The 19,252-nt window shown below is 50.7% G+C and overlaps 1 protein-coding gene across 6 annotated transcripts in view; it reads left to right on the top strand.

The window, feature by feature from the left end:
- CKAP5 (cytoskeleton associated protein 5) overlaps positions 1–19,252 on the top strand; it is a 722,261-nt gene that overhangs the window by 485,226 nt on the left and 217,783 nt on the right. For all 6 annotated transcript variants that reach the window (XM_078684427.1, XM_078684424.1, XM_078684429.1 and 3 more), the window contains one exon: positions 16,892–17,027. In XM_078684427.1, the coding sequence (XP_078540553.1) occupies positions 16,892–17,027 (136 nt within the window). The remainder of the gene's footprint in view (positions 1–16,891; positions 17,028–19,252) is intronic.

The following is a 19,252-nucleotide window of genomic DNA, read 5'->3' as shown; positions in this document are numbered from 1 at the left end:
GCGCCATGCTACCTAGAGGGTGAGCAGGGGTTATCTCAGAGGGTTATTCCGTTGCCCTGACCGGAGCTAGGGGTCCCTACTTGGGCCAAGGTACTTACCTTTGCCAACCAGAGACGCCCGGTTCTAACATTGGTGGCTCGCGGTGGGATTTTGAACTAATAATTGCACTTGACCGGCAGTGATTTCTTGTACATCACTAGTCTAGTTTAGCAGAACAGGTTGCGCAAGACTTTTTCTTTTTGGTGAAACCTTTTTAGTTGAAAAAGGGTAGGAAGCATCATGTCTCGGAAAGCGCCAAGCGTGAATGGAGACGTGGAGGTGGAATTTGAAATCCAGAAGTTTTTAACCTATAACAAGGAGCAACTGAGAAAGGTCTGCAAACAGCTTGAATGCCCAGTAAGGGGCGGCGCAAATAAGGAAGAGCTACAGACAGCTCTGAGGGCCTGGTGGGAGGCCAAACATGGTGTCCCAGAAGCTCCTATGGAAGAGGGTGGCGCACAGGAGATTGGGTTTTGGCCCAGTGAATTGCCAGTGGCGAAGCCAGCGTCTAGGGCCGGCAGCACCCACTCCAGTAGGAATATTTCTCCAGAGGAAGTGGAGGAGAATCAGAGAACTAGGGCCCATGAGATTGAGCTTTTGAAACTCAGAGCGGACGCCGATGAGAAGAGACTGCGCCTGGAAATTGAGAGAGAGGCGCAGGAGAGAGCGGCGCAGGAGAGAAGGGATGCTCTCGCTTTGGAGGAGAAGAAGCTCGAATTGGCTCATGAGAGGGGCATGAAGGAATTGGCCATCAAATATAAAGAGAGGGTGCCCAGTTCTAATGGTGGCAGCGCACAACCAGTACAGGCGGGTAAGGTATACATACCAAAGGATCTGGTACAGAATTATCAGGGGGGTGATGATATTTATGCGTGGTTTAGAGCGTATGAACTAGCCCTAAGGATGAATGAAGTGCCTGAGAAGAATTGGGGAGCAGGATTGTGGAAGCATTTTGAGGCCTCTGGGAGGGATGTTTTGGCACCCTTAGAAGCAGAGGATGCTTTGTCCTACTCCGCCATGAAGGAGGCTTTGTGCCTCAGGTATGGGCTCACTGCTGAACAGTACCGCCAGAAGTTTAGGAACTTCAAGAAGCTTGATTCAAGTACCTGGGTGGAGTGTGTGAGTATGTACACGCGTGCACTGGAAGGTTGGATGAAGGGCAGCAAAGTTACTGATTATGTGGGGTTGTGTCACTTGATTAGTAGGGAGCACTTAAGTAGTTTGTGTGTCCCAGAGCTGCGCCAGCATCTTTTGGATAGTAAGTTAACTGATCCCAGTGAGCTTGCTAAAGAGGCGGACCGGTGGACTAGCACCAGGGTCCACAAGGGGGTGGTAAGTACCCCAGCCAAGGGTGGACAGGGTCCTCCGCAGAAGAGTGGGGGGGACACGGGTAATCAAAAGGAGTCTTCTAAAGGGCCCCAAACTGGTTCCCAGGAGAAGGTGTCTCAACCCCCCAAGTCTAAGAAGTCCTGGCCCCGTAAGGGCAAGCAGGACAACAGGCCCCCGCCTACCTGCTTTACATGTGGGCAGGTGGGGCACATTGCCCCCAAATGTCCAAAGAAACCTCCAGCACCCTCTGGTGCTCCAGCACCGGCATTGGCCAGTGTAGCTTTGGGAGGGGATTTGATCTCTAGTGGGGAGGAAGGGTTAGCAGTGATGACCCTTGTCTCTTTAGGAGACCGAGAGATGGCCCAGGAGACCTTGCTGCCCCAAAACACTAAGAAATACGGGCAGAAGGTAACCATCAATGGACAGGTGGTGGAGGCTCTGAGAGACACAGGGGCCAGCGTGACATCTGTTAGGTGTCAGTGGGTGTCTGAAGAGCAAATTGTTCCCCAGGTACTCCGGCCTGTGGTGGCAGCTGACAGTTCAGTGCGCTACTGCAGGCTGGCGAAAGTTCCATTTGAATGGGGAGGAGTCTCCGGTATTTTGGAGATTGTAGTAAGTGATGCCTTGCCTGTAGATTGTCTATTAGGTAATGACCTGGAGAGCTCCCCCTGGAAAGAGGTGGAGCACAGGACTCACTTGGAGATGTTGGGTTTGCCTGCGTGGATCTGTGTGTCCACCCGTGCAATGACAGCAAGAGAGGGCGGTCTAACAGAGCTGGAGCCTGGAACAATGGCCCAGGGACCTGCCAAGAGAGGAAGGGGTAGAGGGCGCGGGAAACCGGCCCCCACTGTTTCCACGGTCCAGGAGGAGGCAGACCCGGAAGGGGATGCCCTGGAACCTACAGGGGAGCAAGTGGCCGAACTAGGGGAATTGCCTGACCTGTCCCAGTGGCAGCAAGAGGGTGGTCCCTCCAGGGAGGAATTCTGCCAGGCTCAGAAGGAGTGCCCTTCTCTCATTGGTGTGCGGCAGCAGGCTGCTGACCAGGCCGCAGGCCTGGGGTCCAAGGAGCATTTGATCTATTGGGAGGATGACTTACTTTATAGTGAGCCTAAGTTCGCTGAGCCCGGCGCAGCCCGTGTGCTGGTGGTACCGGAGCGCTTCAGGAACTTCCTACTGGGTCTGGCTCATGACGTGCCTCTCGCAGGACATCTGGGGCAAGACAAGACCTATCACAGGCTTGTCACCCATTTCTACTGGCCCCAGATGAAGACGCACGTCTCTGCCTTTTGTAAGTCTTGTCAGACTTGTCAGGCCAGTGGCAAGAGTGGAGGGAAGCGCGTGGCACCCCTCCAACCCTTTCCCGTGGTGAGCACCCCTTTTGAGCGGGTGGGCATTGACATCGTGGGGCCCCTGGATCCCAAGACAGCCCTAGGCAACAGGTTTATCCTGGTCTTGGTAGACCATGCCACTCGGTACCCGGAAGCCCTTCCGCTCAGGACAGTCACCGCCCCAGTGGTGGGCCGTGCCCTGATGGGGATCTTTTCCCGGGTGGGATTTCCGAAGGAGGTCGTTTCGGACCGCGGGACAAACTTCATTTCTAAATATATGAAGTCCCTGTGGAGTGAGTGTGGGGTGACATACAAATTCACCACTCCTTACCACCCTCAAGGAAATGGTTTGGTTGAGAGATTCAACCGCACGTTGAAAGGCATGATTATGGGCCTGGAAGAGCCCATGAGGCGGAAATGGGATGTCTTGTTGCCATGCCTGTTGTTTGCCTACAGGGAGGTGCCTCAGAAATCATTAGGGTTCAGTCCCTTTGAGTTGCTGTATGGCCACCCTGTCAGAGGGCCTCTGGCTCTGGTGAAGGAGGGGTGGGAGAAATCCCGTGGGAAAACCCCTCAGGATGTGTTCAGCTATGTGCTGGCCATTCGCAACCAGACCAAGCGCTTCAGGAAGCTCGCTCAAGAGAACCTGGAGGCTAGCCAGGAGGAAATGAAGAGGTGGTATGACCAGAACACTTCTCTGGTTGAGTTCCAACCTGGTCAGAAGGTGTGGGTGATGGCGCCAGTGGAGCCTTGTGCGCTCCGTGACAAGTGGTCTGGCCCATATGAGGTGGTGGAGCGCAAGAGCGAGGTTACCTATTTGGTTAACCTGAAGACTCCCAGGCAGCCCCTGAGAGTGCTCCATGTGAACCGCCTCAAACCCCACTTTGAAAGAACTGAAGTGACTATGCTCATGGCTACAGATGTTGGAGGGGAGGAGGATAGTGATCCTCTCCCTGACCTCCTGGCAGTCAAGGAGCAAGATGGGTCAGTGGATGGTGTGGTCCTCTCCCCCACCCTGACCCCAGAACAGCAGGAGGACTGTCGCCAAGTCTTGGGTCAGTTCGCCCCACTGTTCTCCCTGACCCCAGGTGTCACCAAATGGTGCGTCCACGACGTGGACACTGGAGACAGCATGCCTGTGAAACAGAAGTTTTACAGGGTGGCTGACAAGGTCAGAGCTAGCATCAAGGAAGAAGTTTCCAAGATGTTGGCGCTTGGGGTTATTGAGCCCTCCAGCAGCCCCTGGGCTAGCCCAGTGGTCTTAGTGCCTAAGAAAGCTGCTACCCCCGGTGGCCCCCCGGAACTTCGGTTCTGCGTGGACTACCGTGGGCTCAATGCGGTCACGAAGACTGACGCGCACCCCATCCCCAGAGCTGATGAGCTGGTGGATCGGTTGGGAGCTGCCCAGTACCTGAGTACTTTTGATTTGACTTCAGGGTACTGGCAGATTGCCTTAACTGACGGGGCAAAGGAGAGGTCAGCATTTTCAACGCCCGAAGGACTCTTCCAGTTTCGTGTCATGCCCTTTGGGTTGAAAAATGCTCCCGCCACATTTCAGAGATTGGTCAACCAGGTACTGGCAGGGCTGGAGCAATTCAGCGCAGCCTACCTGGATGACATTGCAGTGTTCAGCTCCACTTGGGAGGAACACCTGCAACACCTCACTGAAGTGTTGAAGGCTCTGCAGAAGGCAGGCCTCACTATCAAGGCCAGTAAATGCCAGATAGGGCAGGGATCTGTGGTGTACTTGGGACACCAGGTGGGGAGCGGCCAGGTGGCGCCCCTACAGGCGAAGATTGACACCATTCTGGCTTGGGAACCCCCCAAGACCCAGACGGAGGTGAGAGCCTTTCTAGGTCTCACCGGGTATTACAGACGGTTTGTCAAAGGCTATGGCACCATTGTGGCCCCTTTGACAGAGCTGACATCTAGGAATCAGCCCAGGAAAGTGAATTGGACTGAGGCCTGTCAAACTGCTTTTGACACCCTCAAAACTGCCATGTGCACAGCACCGGTGCTTAAGGCACCTGACTTTTCAAGTGAGTTCATCGTGCAAACTGACGCTTCAGAGCAAGGCGTGGGAGCAGTGCTCTCACAGATCAATGATGAGGGAGGAGACCAACCTGTGGCTTTCATTAGCCGGAGGCTAATCCCCAGGGAACAAAAATGGAGTGCCATTGAAAGAGAAGCTTTCGCTGTGGTCTGGGCTCTGAAGAAGCTGAGGCCCTACCTGTTTGGGACTCACTTCCGCGTTCAGACCGACCACAGGCCCCTCAGATGGTTAATGCAGATGAGGGGTGAGAATCCAAAATTGTTGAGGTGGTCCATTTCCCTACAGGGGATGGACTTTACGGTGGAGCACCGCCCTGGTACAGAACACGCCAACGCTGACGGTCTGTCCAGATTCTTCCGCCTTAGTGATGAGGACTCCCAAGAGGTTGGGTAGTTCTCCCCACTTTCAGCTGGAGGGGACACGTGTTAGACCTGACACCTTTTGGCGTGGTTCTTCCCCCATCTTTTTGCCTCTGACTCATGTGTTTTGATGCTGTGCTGGATTTCGTTTTTGCTGGTTTAGATGTTTTGGACACTCTGCCACTGCTGATCAGTGTCAGAGTGTAAGTGCTCCTTCTGTAAATTGTGCTATTGATTGAGTATACCTAATTGGCATATTTGTATCACCACGAAGTCCCTAGTAGAGGGCACTGTGTGTGCCAGGGCTGGTGATGTCAAATGCTACTAGTGGGCCTGCAGCGCAGATTGCGCCACCCACACGAGTAGCTTTTAAAAGGTGACTCAGGCCTGCCAGCGCAGGGCCTGTGTGCAGTCAGTGACTGCCATGTCAGCCTGGCCAGTGTCCCCACTGGCTAGGCCCAATCCTTCCCTGTCTGTGCACATCAGTCACCCCTATGGAAGGCTCAAGGTACCCCCCTGGGCAGGGTGCAGTGTATGGATAAGGTAGAGCATGTGCTAGTGCAGGTACTATGCTCTGGTAGTGGGCTACAGCCATTTTGTGTGCTCACTGCTGTAAGGCTATCTTGCTCCATAGCGTAACATGGAGGGGGGCTGGGCCCATGTGATACCAGCCTATCTCCCCATAGGAACAAGATGGGACATAAGTGAAAGATACCCCTGGACTCAGAATTTAATGACACATCTTTTAGTGAAGGGTGTTTTTAAATCCTGTGTTGGAGAATAGCACTTTTAGAAAGTGGCTGTTCTCTTGTCTAAACCTTTTTCTGTGTGCCTGGGTTTGTGGAATGTCTGCCTGGTCTGGATGTGACAGGAAGGGGCTGCAGAGCCCCAGAGGAGAGGGTCGGAGCCATCCCGGGGATGAAAGGGCACATCTGCCTGCTTGGGAGGAGGGAGGAAGGAATGCCAGATAAGTGCTGGGCTGTGCCTGCCTACCTCCCCCACATTCGCTCTCTCCTGGTGGTCAACTGGCCCTGAAGCTGACAGGAAGAAGAAAGCCAGAGACACCTCAGTGCTCCGCAACCCCCAGAACTGGTTTAGACTGGACCCAGGGCCTCCATGCACCAAGAACTTCAAAGACATTGGGGGTATAAGGAAAGGACCCCTGTCTGCAGAAAGTTAGATTCTGAAACTCTACAATCAAGACGGACCCTCTGCTGGAAGGAGGACGGCGAGAGAACAAAAGGAAGATTGCCTTGCTGTGTGCTCTAAGGGCTGACCTGTTCTGCTGTATCACTGGAAGCTGAGAAGGGGAAAGGGACTTTGCTGTGGGCTGTGTCCCTGCCTGCTTGAAACTGCTGAGACTTTGCTGTGTGCTGTGCCTACAGCTTGAATCTCCAAGGGCCTGAGAAGAGCTGGCTCCCTGTCTGCAACCCAGGAACATAAAGGTTGCCCAAGGACTGCAAGACTCTGCTGTGCCCCCCCCCTGAAGCTGTGGGCCGGGGAGATCGTGAAACTGCTGTGTGCAGTGAACATCGGGGACTGCTCGACTAAGCCTGGCTGTGTGTCCCGGATAGCGCGCTGGCTGCTCTCTGCTCTGATTGAGAGCGCCGCGCTGATTGCTGCCTGCTTTGCCCCGAGATCGGCGTGTTCATCGACACGTGCTCGTGGGGGCCGAGGGGTTCTGAAGCTCCCCCAGCGCAGCGCGGGTTAAGTCCGCTTGCCTGCATCATCACCGCCGCGGGCCCGGGCCCTGAAATCGACCTCGAGGGTCTGCTTGCATTCACGAAGGGGCCGTGCGGTGATTGGCCGTGGCCGGAGGCTGGTAGAGAAGTGCCGCGACCGGATTGGCCGATTCCCCCAAAGCTGCGGTGACGTCGCGGAGGGCTCGGCAGAAGTGCCGCGACCGGATTGGCCGATTCCCCCAAAGCTGCGGTGACGTCGCGGAGGGCTCGGCAGAAGTGCCGCGACCGGATTGGCTGATTCCCCCCAGAGCTGCGGACGTCACTGAGGGCTCGGCAGAAACGCCGCAACGGGATTGGCTGGCTTCGCTGAAGCTGCTGCGAGAGCCGAGGAAGTGCTGTGATCACCGCCGGGACCGGGGAAGACTGACCCGACCTCGCCGAGGGATCTGGAGAAGTGCTCGAGCCCCCGGCCTGCCGTCTCTGCTCCCCGCCGCTCCCCGAAGGATTGAGAGCAGGCGGAGAGCCTGCTGAGACCGGCCGGGCCCGAGCGTGAATGAGCGCTCCCCAGCGAGGTCCACCTGAGGCAGGAGAAGTGCCGGGGGAGGGAAAAGGAGTCCCCCCCGGCCCTCGGGTGAGACGCGCTTGTAGCGCTTAGGCTTCTCAGCGGCAGGGGATGATTCCTCTGGCACAGGTTGGCATCCACCTTGTTTTCCTTGGTTCGTTTTGAGAGCGAATTGCATATAAATCAGTGGCCATATTTTTGAGTGCTGATTTAAGAGACTAGAGACTATTCTTACTTTTTATGCTAAGAACTGCCTATTTACAAGACCTACTAAGAATTAAGTGCAACCTTGTTCTAGATGAAGTGTTTAACGTGCAACCTCTAAACTAGAAATGCTATCTGTTCTAAAGAAGTGATTATCGTGCAACTGCTTGATTTACCTTGCTGAAACTAGATAAAGTTATATATTTTTATAAAAATATACTTACCTGTGTGGTCTCAGTTTGTGGTGGATTGGGGATTATTGTTGTGTTAAGTGCAAATGTTATCCACATTGTCTCCGAGTTTAGCCTAGACTGCTCGCGCCATGCTACCTAGAGGGTGAGCAGGGGTTATCTCAGAGGGTTATTCCGTTGCCCTGACCGGAGCTAGGGGTCCCTACTTGGGCCAAGGTACTTACCTTTGCCAACCAGAGACGCCCGGTTCTAACAATTTCCCAATGAATCCCAAAGCACACTTCCACAGGCCATCAGTGATGCCACAAGAGATCCAGGAGTTTAAACTGGCCTTGGACAAATTTTTGTATTCCACTGTTTCTCCTAGGAGCGTCTTTGTGCACTAATAATCCGAAGTGGCCTCTAGTCTGGTTATAGTTGATGTCTTTCCCAGATTCCACCACTCGGCCTCACTTAGAAGCTGGTGCGGTCTGAGCCTATCTTAGCTGAATCCAGCTCCAGCAAGTCACTGCAACCCAGTTTCTCCACCTCTACCCTGACGTCAGAAACTGAGCTGATACTTGTATCATTCTCTGAAACTGTTACCACTAGCCCAAGGTCACAAATGGCATGCCTGTGCTCATACCCTGCCCCAAAAAACATCCCAACCTCATGCTTACGATAATGATGACAAAAACCTGTTTCTAGATCTGCATGATGGCAGTGGGCAGGACTCTTCTCTAAACTTGGTCTTTTCTCTCCTAACCAAACTATGGCAACGGAGGTACCCGCCTCCGCCTCAACAATGATTAGAAGGGCGGCAGAAGTCTTGGCCCTTACTTGTCCACAACAAAGTAAAGACAAATGTTTTAACTGAGGTGCACAATCCAGGCCAAATGAGCCATTGCTTTCTGCTTTTCTTAAATGATACTTTTACTAACATGATTTTGGGCACCTGGGTGATGCCTGTATTTTGTCCCCATAAATTGGCAAATCGCATATAGCTGCTCTCTGGTATCTGGATTTTCTCCACTAACACCCCACTCTGGACAGTGTGGTAGTACAGGTGTCCACAAGTTGCCTTAACCCCTCCTGACAGAAAGCATGGAAACATTCACCATGCAAATGTTTGTCAGCCTTGCCCTCCGGTCTGGTCAATGGTACTTGCCTCTGGGGGAGTATTGGGATACGTTGACACAGTGGGGGACATCTTGCCAGCTGTCCCGGCTGACCTACGACCAAACTTGCAACGCCTCAATGTGGATGGTTAGGATGAAGCGGAGTACTCCATTTTCACAGGCTTGGATGCGATTGACTTCGGGTAAGACAGTTGGGACCTGTGTGGTGCTTGGGCGCCAGTCCTGAATTGCTCCATGTAACATAAGAGTTTGAGATAAATTCACACAATACTTAGTCAAAAATAATATAATATTTTACTTGCCAAGTAATTTAGCACACACAGTTATGTACAACTACTGATTTTTGCACAGATTCCGACTCACCCATATAACAAATGTGTAAACAGGTTTGGCATGCTATAGAAGTTCTAAATTAAAATGTGAACTTTTTACACATCAGATTTATTGATTCTTCTATTAAACTAGTTCAGGCACACTTGCTCCTTGTCCTACAATGTTTTTATAAAAGACGCTCACTGTACATTGTGTGGTCCACCTACTTGCAGCATGAAGGTTCATAAAAGCCCAACTGCTGACATAGACTATCCTCCAGATTCATTGTCCTTTATGTTCTTGACTCTTGTGCTCCTGCAAAACAGGGTTGATGCATTTCAGGGTGGTGGCTTAAGGCCTCCTCTGGACACAACGAGGTGAAGTGCCGAGGAAATCACTGACTTTCAGTAATCACTGACAGACATGCCCTTTGACTCTAGGCTCTTTGGAGTGAAGTGAACTCTGCCATAAAAAGGTTTAACCTTTTACATGCTAATGACAAGGTGAACTCGTCATGAGGCACACTGGAGCTGTGCTCATGACAAGGTCAACTCGTCATGAAACAATGGAAAACCTAATTCTGCAGCACAGGAGGGGAAAAGCCTTAGCAGCCAAGGTGTTAAGGAGAGCAAAGCCACTGTGCCTGTTCAGCAGGACACCCCAGCAAACACATCCCTCTTGAGGATTCAGCAGGGGATAGAGCAGCCTCTGAAAGACTATTAGTTATGGATTCCTCACCTTAGAATTACCCCACAGGTAACTTAGAACTAGACCTTCCTTTCTTACCAAGGTGGCTACTTCTTTCCACATTGGCCAAACCATCACTTTGTCCACCTTTTTTCTGCCTCCGCATCCTTTGAAAGAGGAAGAGAGGTTCTACCTTCTGGATCCAAGACATGCACTTTCTACTTGGATCGCACCAAACAATTCCAGGTGGTCGACCAGCTCTTTGTTGGTTACGTGGGTGCTAAGAAAGGTCGGGCCGTGCACAAACGGACCATCTCCAGGTGGGTTGTTCTGTGCATCAAAGCCGGCTATTATTTTGCTAAGGAGTCACCAGTCGGGCTGCGCGTCCATTCCACCAGGGTGACTGCAGCTACCACTGCTTTGGGACGAGGAGTCCCCCTGAATGACATCTGTCAGGCAGCTAAGTGGGCCTCGCTGCACACGCTCACAAAACACTATTGCCTAGACAGCCAAGTCCGGATAGACTGCTTCTTTGGCTGTTCTGTTCTCCAGGTCTTTCTGGTGTGAACTTGGTTCGCAGACTCACCTCCGGCGTTGGTATTGCTGGGGTATCTATTCTAAGGTAAGGAATCTATAATTAACTGTTTCTTTTAGATGAACAAGTTACTTACCTTCGGTAACGATATATCTGTAAGAAACCGAGTTCTGATGGATACATCTGCCAGTGGATTCCTTACCTTGTGACTATCCCTTGCGTCAGCAACATTCGGAAATTCTTTTGTAGCTTCACGCCGACGACTTCACAGAAGCACGGCATCGCGCCTGACGTCACTGACTCCATAATAGTCTCACATCGGCGTGATGACATCATTTCCCTTTTTTCCACGTCGTCGACGCTAACGGTTTTCGTGGGATCCTCTGTAGCAGTTTAGTAACTTTGTTACTGTTTGTTCCTATCAGTGTCTTATTACTTCTTTGTCTCCTGTCGATGTCCAACAAGAAGACTGGATTGAAGCCGTGCGGAGATTGCGGGAAGATGTCGATCACGGACCCGCATGAGGATTGCATCTGGTGTCTGCGCTTGGACCATGATGTCCAAGGATGTTCCTGTAAGAAGGTGAACCCAAAGGCCCTTCGTGAAAGAGAGGCGAAGCTTCTGCTTGCCAAGATGAAAGGTAAAAGAGAGAAGAAGTCTTCGAGGTCTCGCACGAGGTCGCCTTCGAAGTCATCGTCGGGGCATGCTTTTAGATCAGCAAAAAAGAAGCACAAGTAGAGGAAGCACGGATTTCGACATCTCTCTGGGAAGGAATCTGATTCGAGACCGAAGTTGCCAAGTAGGAGACGTCGTAAGGTGATATCTCCTGCTGCAGTTGTGGATCCGGAAGGTGAGGTTTCGCCTGTGGAGTCGCCGGAGCATTCACCGCCTCCGGTGTCAAATCCCTCTCTGGCGCCGTCTCGATCTCCAGTTCGAGAGGTGGAAAGGGATCCCTTACCTGAGGGTTCGACGACTCCGGCTCACCGACCCGAAGAAAAGGAGACTAATCCGGTGCCTCCTCGAGGGCAGCCTGTGGGTCCATACCCACCTTTTCCGGGCCCAGGTCAAGACCCTACACAGTTTTTAAACACGATGTATGGTGTCTATTCGAGAGCTATGTACCCCTGTGGAGCACCGGCAGGTCCCATGGGTCCATTGGCATACAACCTGGGAGTCCCCAGTCTTCTGCTCCTGCTCTGTTTATGCCAACGCCGACTCCGCCTTGGCATTTCGCGGCGCTGCCGAAGCCTTCGACGCCGATGCCTTCGTCACCTGCACCGGTCCGACCTCTATAGCATCGGCCTGTGCCTCTGGATCCGATCTCGACGCCAGCTGCGTCGGAGTCGATTGCCGATCCGTCGACGCCGCTCTTGAAGGAGAGGTCGAGACGTGATGCTCAGCGTCTTATCGAAGAACAGAGTTACAGAGAGGCTGAGGTCGAGGAAGGTGAGCTGCAGGAGGACTACTTTGATGACCTGATGGAGGCTAGCGGATTGGAGCGATCTCCAGACTGGGAGATATCCTCTGTCTCCGATGCCCCTTCAAAGGATGTTGCACCAAGAAGAAGGCAGCAGAATTTTTGAATTTAAGTCTACCTACTGCTGAGTTCAAGCCCAATTTGTTGACAGAAGTCCTCCACTCCCAGTCTTCTGTGGTGGAGCCTATGCTTCCTTTCAATGAGGCTTTGATGGAACCTATTTTGGGGGTATGGAGTAAACCTCTTACAGCTCCTGCTGTTGCTAAAGCTGTTGCAAGGAGATACAGGGTGGCGCCTGGCGACCCAGACTTTTTATCCTCGCACCCTTTACTGGAGAGCTTGGTAATACAGGCAGCCTGTTCAAAGAAGTCTGTGGGGGCTTTCCCCGCAGGTGCCTGGGGATAAAGAGTCGAAAAAGCAGGACCAATCAGCGAAGAAAGAGTTTTCTTAGGCGAGTATGGCTCTTAAGTCAACGAATGCCACATGTCTCTTGGAGAGGTACATAAATGCCTTGATGGACTCTGTAAAACAGTTGGCCCCTACGATTCCGGAAGAGGACAGGAAACATGTTAATGAGGTGCTGGCTGACACTCAAGCAGCTGTACGTCAAGTCATACAAAGTGGACTGGACACTGCTGACTCGGTGGCGAGAGTTATGGGAACTTCAATTACCACAAGAAGAGCAGCCTGGTTGAAGTCTTCTGAATTCTCTGCGGACGTCCAAGCTGCTTTATTAGATCTGCCCTTTGATGGCTCGGGTCTTTTTGGAAAAAAGGCTGATGCAGCTTTGGAGAGATTTAAAGACCGCAGGCTACAGCCAGGTCTTTGGGACTTCAGTCCAGAGGAACTGTGAACAGAAGATATAGGGGTTTTGGAAGATTCTCCTTTCGTCCCTTTAAACAGCCTCAACAGCAGCAGCAACCGCAAAATCCACTGTATAGGTCATACAGGGGTAGACAAAAAGCTCGTTTTCGAGGATGCCAAGTCTTCTCCTCCTCTTCCCAACCCCTCCAACATCAGCAAAGCAGCCCTAGATCCGCCATTCCGGATCATGCGGGTCCTGTGGGGGGGTCGGCTAACCTATTTTCTACGGGATTGGGAATCGGTCAAATCGGACCTTTGGGTTCTCGATCTCGTAGAGAATGGGTATGCACTTCTCTTTTGGGAATTCCCTCCGAATTACCCTCCTTGTCAAGGGTTTTGCTCAGAGGACCACCTGCTACTCCTGCAGGAGGAAGTCCTGGTGTTAAGAAAAGGTGCGATAGAGGTGGTTCCGGAGCAGGAAAGGGGTCAGGGATGCTACTCCTGGTATTTCCTGATCCCCAAGAAGGATGGCAGACTTCGTCCAATAATGGATCTCAGGATCTTGAACCTTTTTCTGAAGCAGTAGAAGTTCAAGATGCTCACCCTTGCGCAGGTTCTTCAAGCGCTGCTGGAAGGAGACTGGATGGTGTCGATTGACTTGCAGGGTGCGTATTTTCACATCCCTATCCTGAAGTCGCACAGGAAGCATCGCCGTTTCACAGTGGGTTCGCAACATTACCAGTTCGCGGGTCTTGCTACTGCGCCTCGAGTCTTCACCAAGGTGATGGCTGAGGTGGCTGCACATCTCAGAAGGTCAGGGATACCGGTATTCCCTTATCTGGACGACTGGCTGATCAAAGCAGAATCTCCAGAGAAAGTACTCCATCATCTGCAAGTCATAATTCAGTTGTTGTACAGGTTGGGTTTTTCGATAAATGTACCCAAATCTCACCTGGTGCCCTCCCAGCGCAACCTGTTCATAGGTGCCGTACTGGACACAACTGTATGTCTGGCATTCCCTCCACCTCAAAGGGTTCTTGACATACAGGAAATTATTCCTTTATTTTACAATGGAGCGGTCGTTCCAGTCCTGAAGGTCCTTCGTCTGCTCGGTCTGATGGCTTCATGCATTCTGTTGATCAACCATGCATGCTGGCACATGAGGGCTCTCCAGTGGTGACTCCGCAGGCAGTGGTATCAGCACAACGGACATCTCAGGGAGTCTATCAGGATCTCCAGAGAGACTGCAGTGGATCTGTCTTGGTGGAGCGTGGAAGGCAATCTGTCTCAAGGAAAGCCCTTCCATCTGCGGCCACGGTGATAACTGATGCATCCACCCTAGGGTGGGGTGCTCATCTGGGAGATCTGGAGATCAAGGGTCTTTGGTCTCCAGAGGAAAGGTTATTTCACATCAACCTTCTAGAGTTGCGGGCGATAAGTCTGGCGCTCAAGGCCTTCATCCCTTCCCTTCGCGGTCAGTCGGTGCAAGTCAGGACGGACAACACTACAGCGATGTGGTATGTCAACAAGCAGGGAGGAGTGGGGTCGCAGTGTCTCTGCAGAGTGGCCGCTGCTCCATCTCCCTCTCAAGGCAGACCTCTCTCAGATGGAGGGGCGGGTACTACACCCTCACCTCCAGACCTTACACCTTCATGCCTGGGGATTAAACAGGGCAACCTGAATTAATTTTTTCACCCACATGATGTGGTGGATGTCATTTTATCGCCCAGTCGTGACTCCACCAAGTCTATCTACTCTTATAGGTGGTCTAAATTTGTTTCTTGATGTGGAGAGAAGTCCATTGATCCTTTGAGGGCTTGTTTATCTGACATACTTCAGTTTGCGCTTTCTTTGGCTCAGCAGGGGTTTGCTGTAGCTACATTTAAAGGTTCTCTTTCGGCATTGTTGGCATTTCTCTGTTTGCCGGATCAGCCGTCTTTATTTGAATCTCATGTTGTCTTGAGGTTTCTAAAGGGCCTTACAAATAAATTTCCTCCTACTCCCTTTATTGTGCCTCAATGGGACTTGAACCTTGGACTTACTTTCTTGATGGGTTCTCCTTTTGAACCTTTACACAAGTGTCCCTTGAGACTTCTCTTTTAAAATGGTCTTCCTGGTTGCAATTACCTCGGCAAGGAGGGTAAGTGAGCTTCAAGCTCTTAGTTCAAAGCCCCCATTCTTGACCATTCATGCTGAACGAATGGTACTTAGGACGAGGGCTTCTTTTCTGCCTAAGGTGGTGATTCCCTTCCATCTAGGGCAGTCCGTTACCCTTCCTACCTTCTATCCTCCCTCACTCCCACTCCCCCGCCACCCTCCACCCTTCAAAGCAGGAAGAGAGACTTCACCGCTTGGACCCTAAGAGGGCGGTGAGCTTCTACCTGGACAGAACCATAGAATTCAGAGTGGATGACCAGTGGGTTTTGTAGGAGCCAGAAGAGGCAAGGCGGTGCACAAGCGCACGCTATCAAGATGGATTGTCCTGTGTATCAAGATACGCTACTCTCTGGCGGGTAAGGAACCTCCTGAAGGTTTAAGAGCTCACTCTACTAGAGCAAGGTCTGCTACACCTGCTTTGTCTAGGGGTGTGCCTGTAGAGGACATTTGTAGAGCGGCAACTTGGGCCTCCCTCCACACTTTCGCGAAGCATTACTGCTTAGATGCCGAAGTGAGGAGGGACGGCCACTTTGCGCGTTCTGTCCTCCAGGATTTTCTGGTATAGGAGAGTGGACACCCTCCTTCGGGGCTGCTGTGGGAATCTATTCACAAGGTGAGGAATCCACTGGCAGATGTATCCATCAGAAGAACAAGTTACTTACCTCGGTAACACTTTTTCTGGTGGATACAGTATCTGCCTGTGGATTCCTCACATGCCCACCCGCCTCCCCATTTGTCCACTCTACTATACCTAAGATTTTGGTAATGTTTTAACGTATATTGTGTTTTTCATGCATTGTCTTCACACTGTGTGTGTTACCTTGACTATTTTGTACTGTGTACACTGTGTATATATATCTAGTGTTGTCGATCCGTCCGTGTGCCTCGAAGGCACGGAAAAAAGGGCGGAACTGATGTCATCACGCCGACGAGGGCCTATTATGGAGTCGATGACTTCAGGCGGAGCCGCGCGCAATGCCGTTCTTCTGTGACATCGTCCACGTCGGCGTGAAGCTACGAAAGAATTTCCGAATGTTGCTGACGCAGGGGATATTCACAAGGTGAGGAATCCACAGGCAGATACTGTATCCACCAGAAAAAGCGTTACATGAGGTAAGTAACTTGTTCGTTAGTAATAGCTTCCTTACCGCCTCACCCATCCTCCCCGTTCTGCAAACTGACTTCTAGGGTTAAGGACATCCTTTCAGGGCCCTTATTTTGTGCACCAGTAGTTAGTGCCTTGCATTGCTCTGCTCTTCTGGCATGGAAAGTAGTGTACAGAACTGACTTCAGCGCGCAAGGTTGGCCTCTATGTAGCTACCGCAGCGTCATTCCAGCGACAATGCCGACCAACGCGGAGTCAACCAACGCCACCTTCCGACACGCAGGAGTACTGCTGACAAATCACTTTCTGGATCCAATCTGACGCCTGTGGGTAATTCTAAGGTAAGGAATCTATATGTTTCGTACAGCTATATCATTACCGAAGGTAAGTAACTTGTTCATTACCTTAAATGGCAAAGTTGAGTTTACAGTTTTAAACTGCCCTTCCAGTCTGCAGTGGCCTTTACACCAGTACCCTGTAGTCAAAATGGAGGCAAAGTGTTTGGGGCTTTGGTGGCTTGCATATCTTCTGTTATCTGGAATACTGTTAAAATCCCAGATCTGAAGTGAGGACCTAGCTATGTTAATTTGCCATTTGAGCTTTGTGTATCATTGGTCTGGGCACACATTGTTCTGTCTTGGTGTAGCTTGTTTATAAAACAGTTTGACGTGTAGTGATCTCTACTGGCTGTATTACCCATTACTAAGACCCAAATACAATGACTGCTGGTACTTCAAATGCAGTGTTGAGCATAGCTTATCTCACACGATGTAGCCCATTCGTTTCTGCTTCATGGTGTGTTCTGTGAACTGTGTAACCAGTATGGTGGATGGGTCCAATTGCTATTGGATCTCTTTCCTGCATTTACCTTAATTCGATTTACTCTTCTATTCCATCTCCTTACAATGTTAATTCATATTCCCCACCCCGAACTGTTTTTCTGCTTCAGGTCGGAGAACCGAAAGATCTTGTTCGCAAGGACGTGCGTGCCATTCTCAATAAGATGTGCCTCGTGTATCCCGCCAGTAAAATGTTCAACTTCCTTATGGATGGGACCAAGTCGAAGAATTCTAAGCAGCGTGCAGGTGGGAGCACACTACTGTTAGGTGTTGTGATGCGTGCGGTGTGAGCCTATTCTACTTTACCATTCTGTGAGTATTCCTGCACATTGGGAGAGATGTTGCTAATAGAGACTTCTAGCCACAAATGCCTCACCTTTTGAATGTTCCTCAAGTGTCAGTGTGGATCCAGAAACTTTGCAGCAGCATTTCTGGGTGCCGTGCATCTCCACATTGACGCCGTTCTGTTCCCCTTTGCTGCGGTTCTCGTCCGGAAATGACGTGTTAAGCCTATATAGGTTTAATTAGAGAGCGCAGCGTCAGTTTTGCTGCATGTATCCTTTTCTGTATTTAAATGCTGTGCATTATTCACTCATCTAGTGGCTGGGTCTGGAATCTTGCAAGTCCTTGTAAGGAAACAGACCATTATTAGTATACAGAAATATGATCGCCGACACACCTAGCTATTGGTTCCAAGGTGTAAACTCTAGGTGGTACAAGCATCATTATTACCCTAGTCACTAAAGAACATCTGTCTGGGTCAGTGGTGGCAAATATGCAGTAGCAACTCAAAGAGCGACACACCAAGGCCAGGGGAGTATTGCAGTTTCGTGGTCACCAGCGGAGAGGAACAATCTCCCTGAGGAAACAAACTGGAAGGGGATGTTTCCGGTGCACATCGCTACTGGCACCTTACCACCACACTTGGCAACAGTCATCAAAACAGCATTTGCAACTCCAAACAGCCCAGCACCATCCCTTTTGAGGCAGAGCTTGAGTGCGGTGACAGCCCTGCAGGGAAGTCCGCTCCTCAGCCAAGTAGCTCTTCTTACCAACCACCCCACCACCTAACCCCAATGGGGTGCACAATAGAGGCCTTACTTCAGGAGTAGAGGGAGTTGGAGGGTCACAGCAGACAAATGTATCCTCAATGTCCAACATGGTTGCAGCACAGAACTTATAAGGACGCCACCCTGGGTCAGACCAAAGAAAATCTCACACTTAGAGTCATTGCCTGCAACTCAAGGTACAACAAAAAAGGGTAATAGAGAGAGCAGAAACCAGCAGTGAAACTACTTTGCATACGTCCTTGTCACGATATTGGACACGTTTTAAGTCCAATCCTAAAAACTGCTTCTTAATCAAATTCATTAATACACAAATTCAAAATAAGCAGAGTGCAAAAGGGCTTTGTGCCAACCATAGACCTAAAGGATACTTGCACATCCCAATGAACCGCAAGCACAAAAAGTACCTGCGATTCGTGGACAACCAAAACCTCTAGTCTTTCAGAATCTAGTTGACGCATAAAATACTTGCCAAGCATAGAAAATGAAGCATACAGACTAAGCAAAAAAGCATCCGTGTCACACGAATAGGAACTAAACAACAAGTGCTCCAAGAGATTTCCGTCTTTTGGGCACCGCAGACATCGATCTGTTCTCAACCCCAGAAAAACACAAAATGACAAGACTTTGCGTCCAGGCACCAACACCGCCACTGCAGGGCAATCTATTGAGACTTGGAAATTTACGCATGCTTTTTCACTGATTTCCCTCATACCTGTAGTTATAAGCAAGTTTTCTCAAATTACATTGATCCTTATTGCTGTGCAGTGGGCAAGACACATGTGGTTCTCAAACAGGGTAGAGATTGCACAAGGAAATGTGGAAAATCAATTGGCAAAATACCTCCTTTCCAGGCCAGGGAGGAAAAATCCACCACCTGGAAGCAAGCAGTTTGAACCCCGTCAGCCTGGTTCCTAAGGACATAGTTTGGACACGTGTACCTTCCAAAACGATCCATGCGCATCCTAAAGGAGGCTAGAAGGCCAAGTACAAAAAAGTGCTACAGGGTAAATGGCAGAGGTATGTCCTCTGGTCCAGAGACAAGGAACTGTTCCTTAATAGAACAGAGGACACCACAGTGATCAAATACCATCAGTACCTGCTAGATAAGTTTAACGTATGCTTCACTAATAGTACACTTGGCATCAGTAGTAGCCTACACAAGAGGGCTCTTATGAAGAAGCCTCTTCACAGCCAGTGATTTAGAGGTTTTTTTAAGGAACGAAAAGAAGAGCTCCACTCAGATCAGCACCATCAACAGTGTGGTACCCCGGCCTGGTATTAACCCAATTTAAAAAGGGACCCTTTGCACAAATTCACCAGGTGGAGCTGCAGTTCCTGACCTTTAAAACGACCCTCCCAATTTCGATCACATCAATATGCAGGGTGAACAAGCTGCAAGCC

The sequence above is a fragment of the Lissotriton helveticus genome, chromosome 3_2 (assembly GCF_964261635.1).
Source record: "Lissotriton helveticus chromosome 3_2, aLisHel1.1, whole genome shotgun sequence".
NCBI classification, from domain to species: Eukaryota; Metazoa; Chordata; class Amphibia; order Caudata; family Salamandridae; genus Lissotriton; species Lissotriton helveticus.
This window is presented reverse-complemented; position numbering and strand designations above follow the sequence as displayed.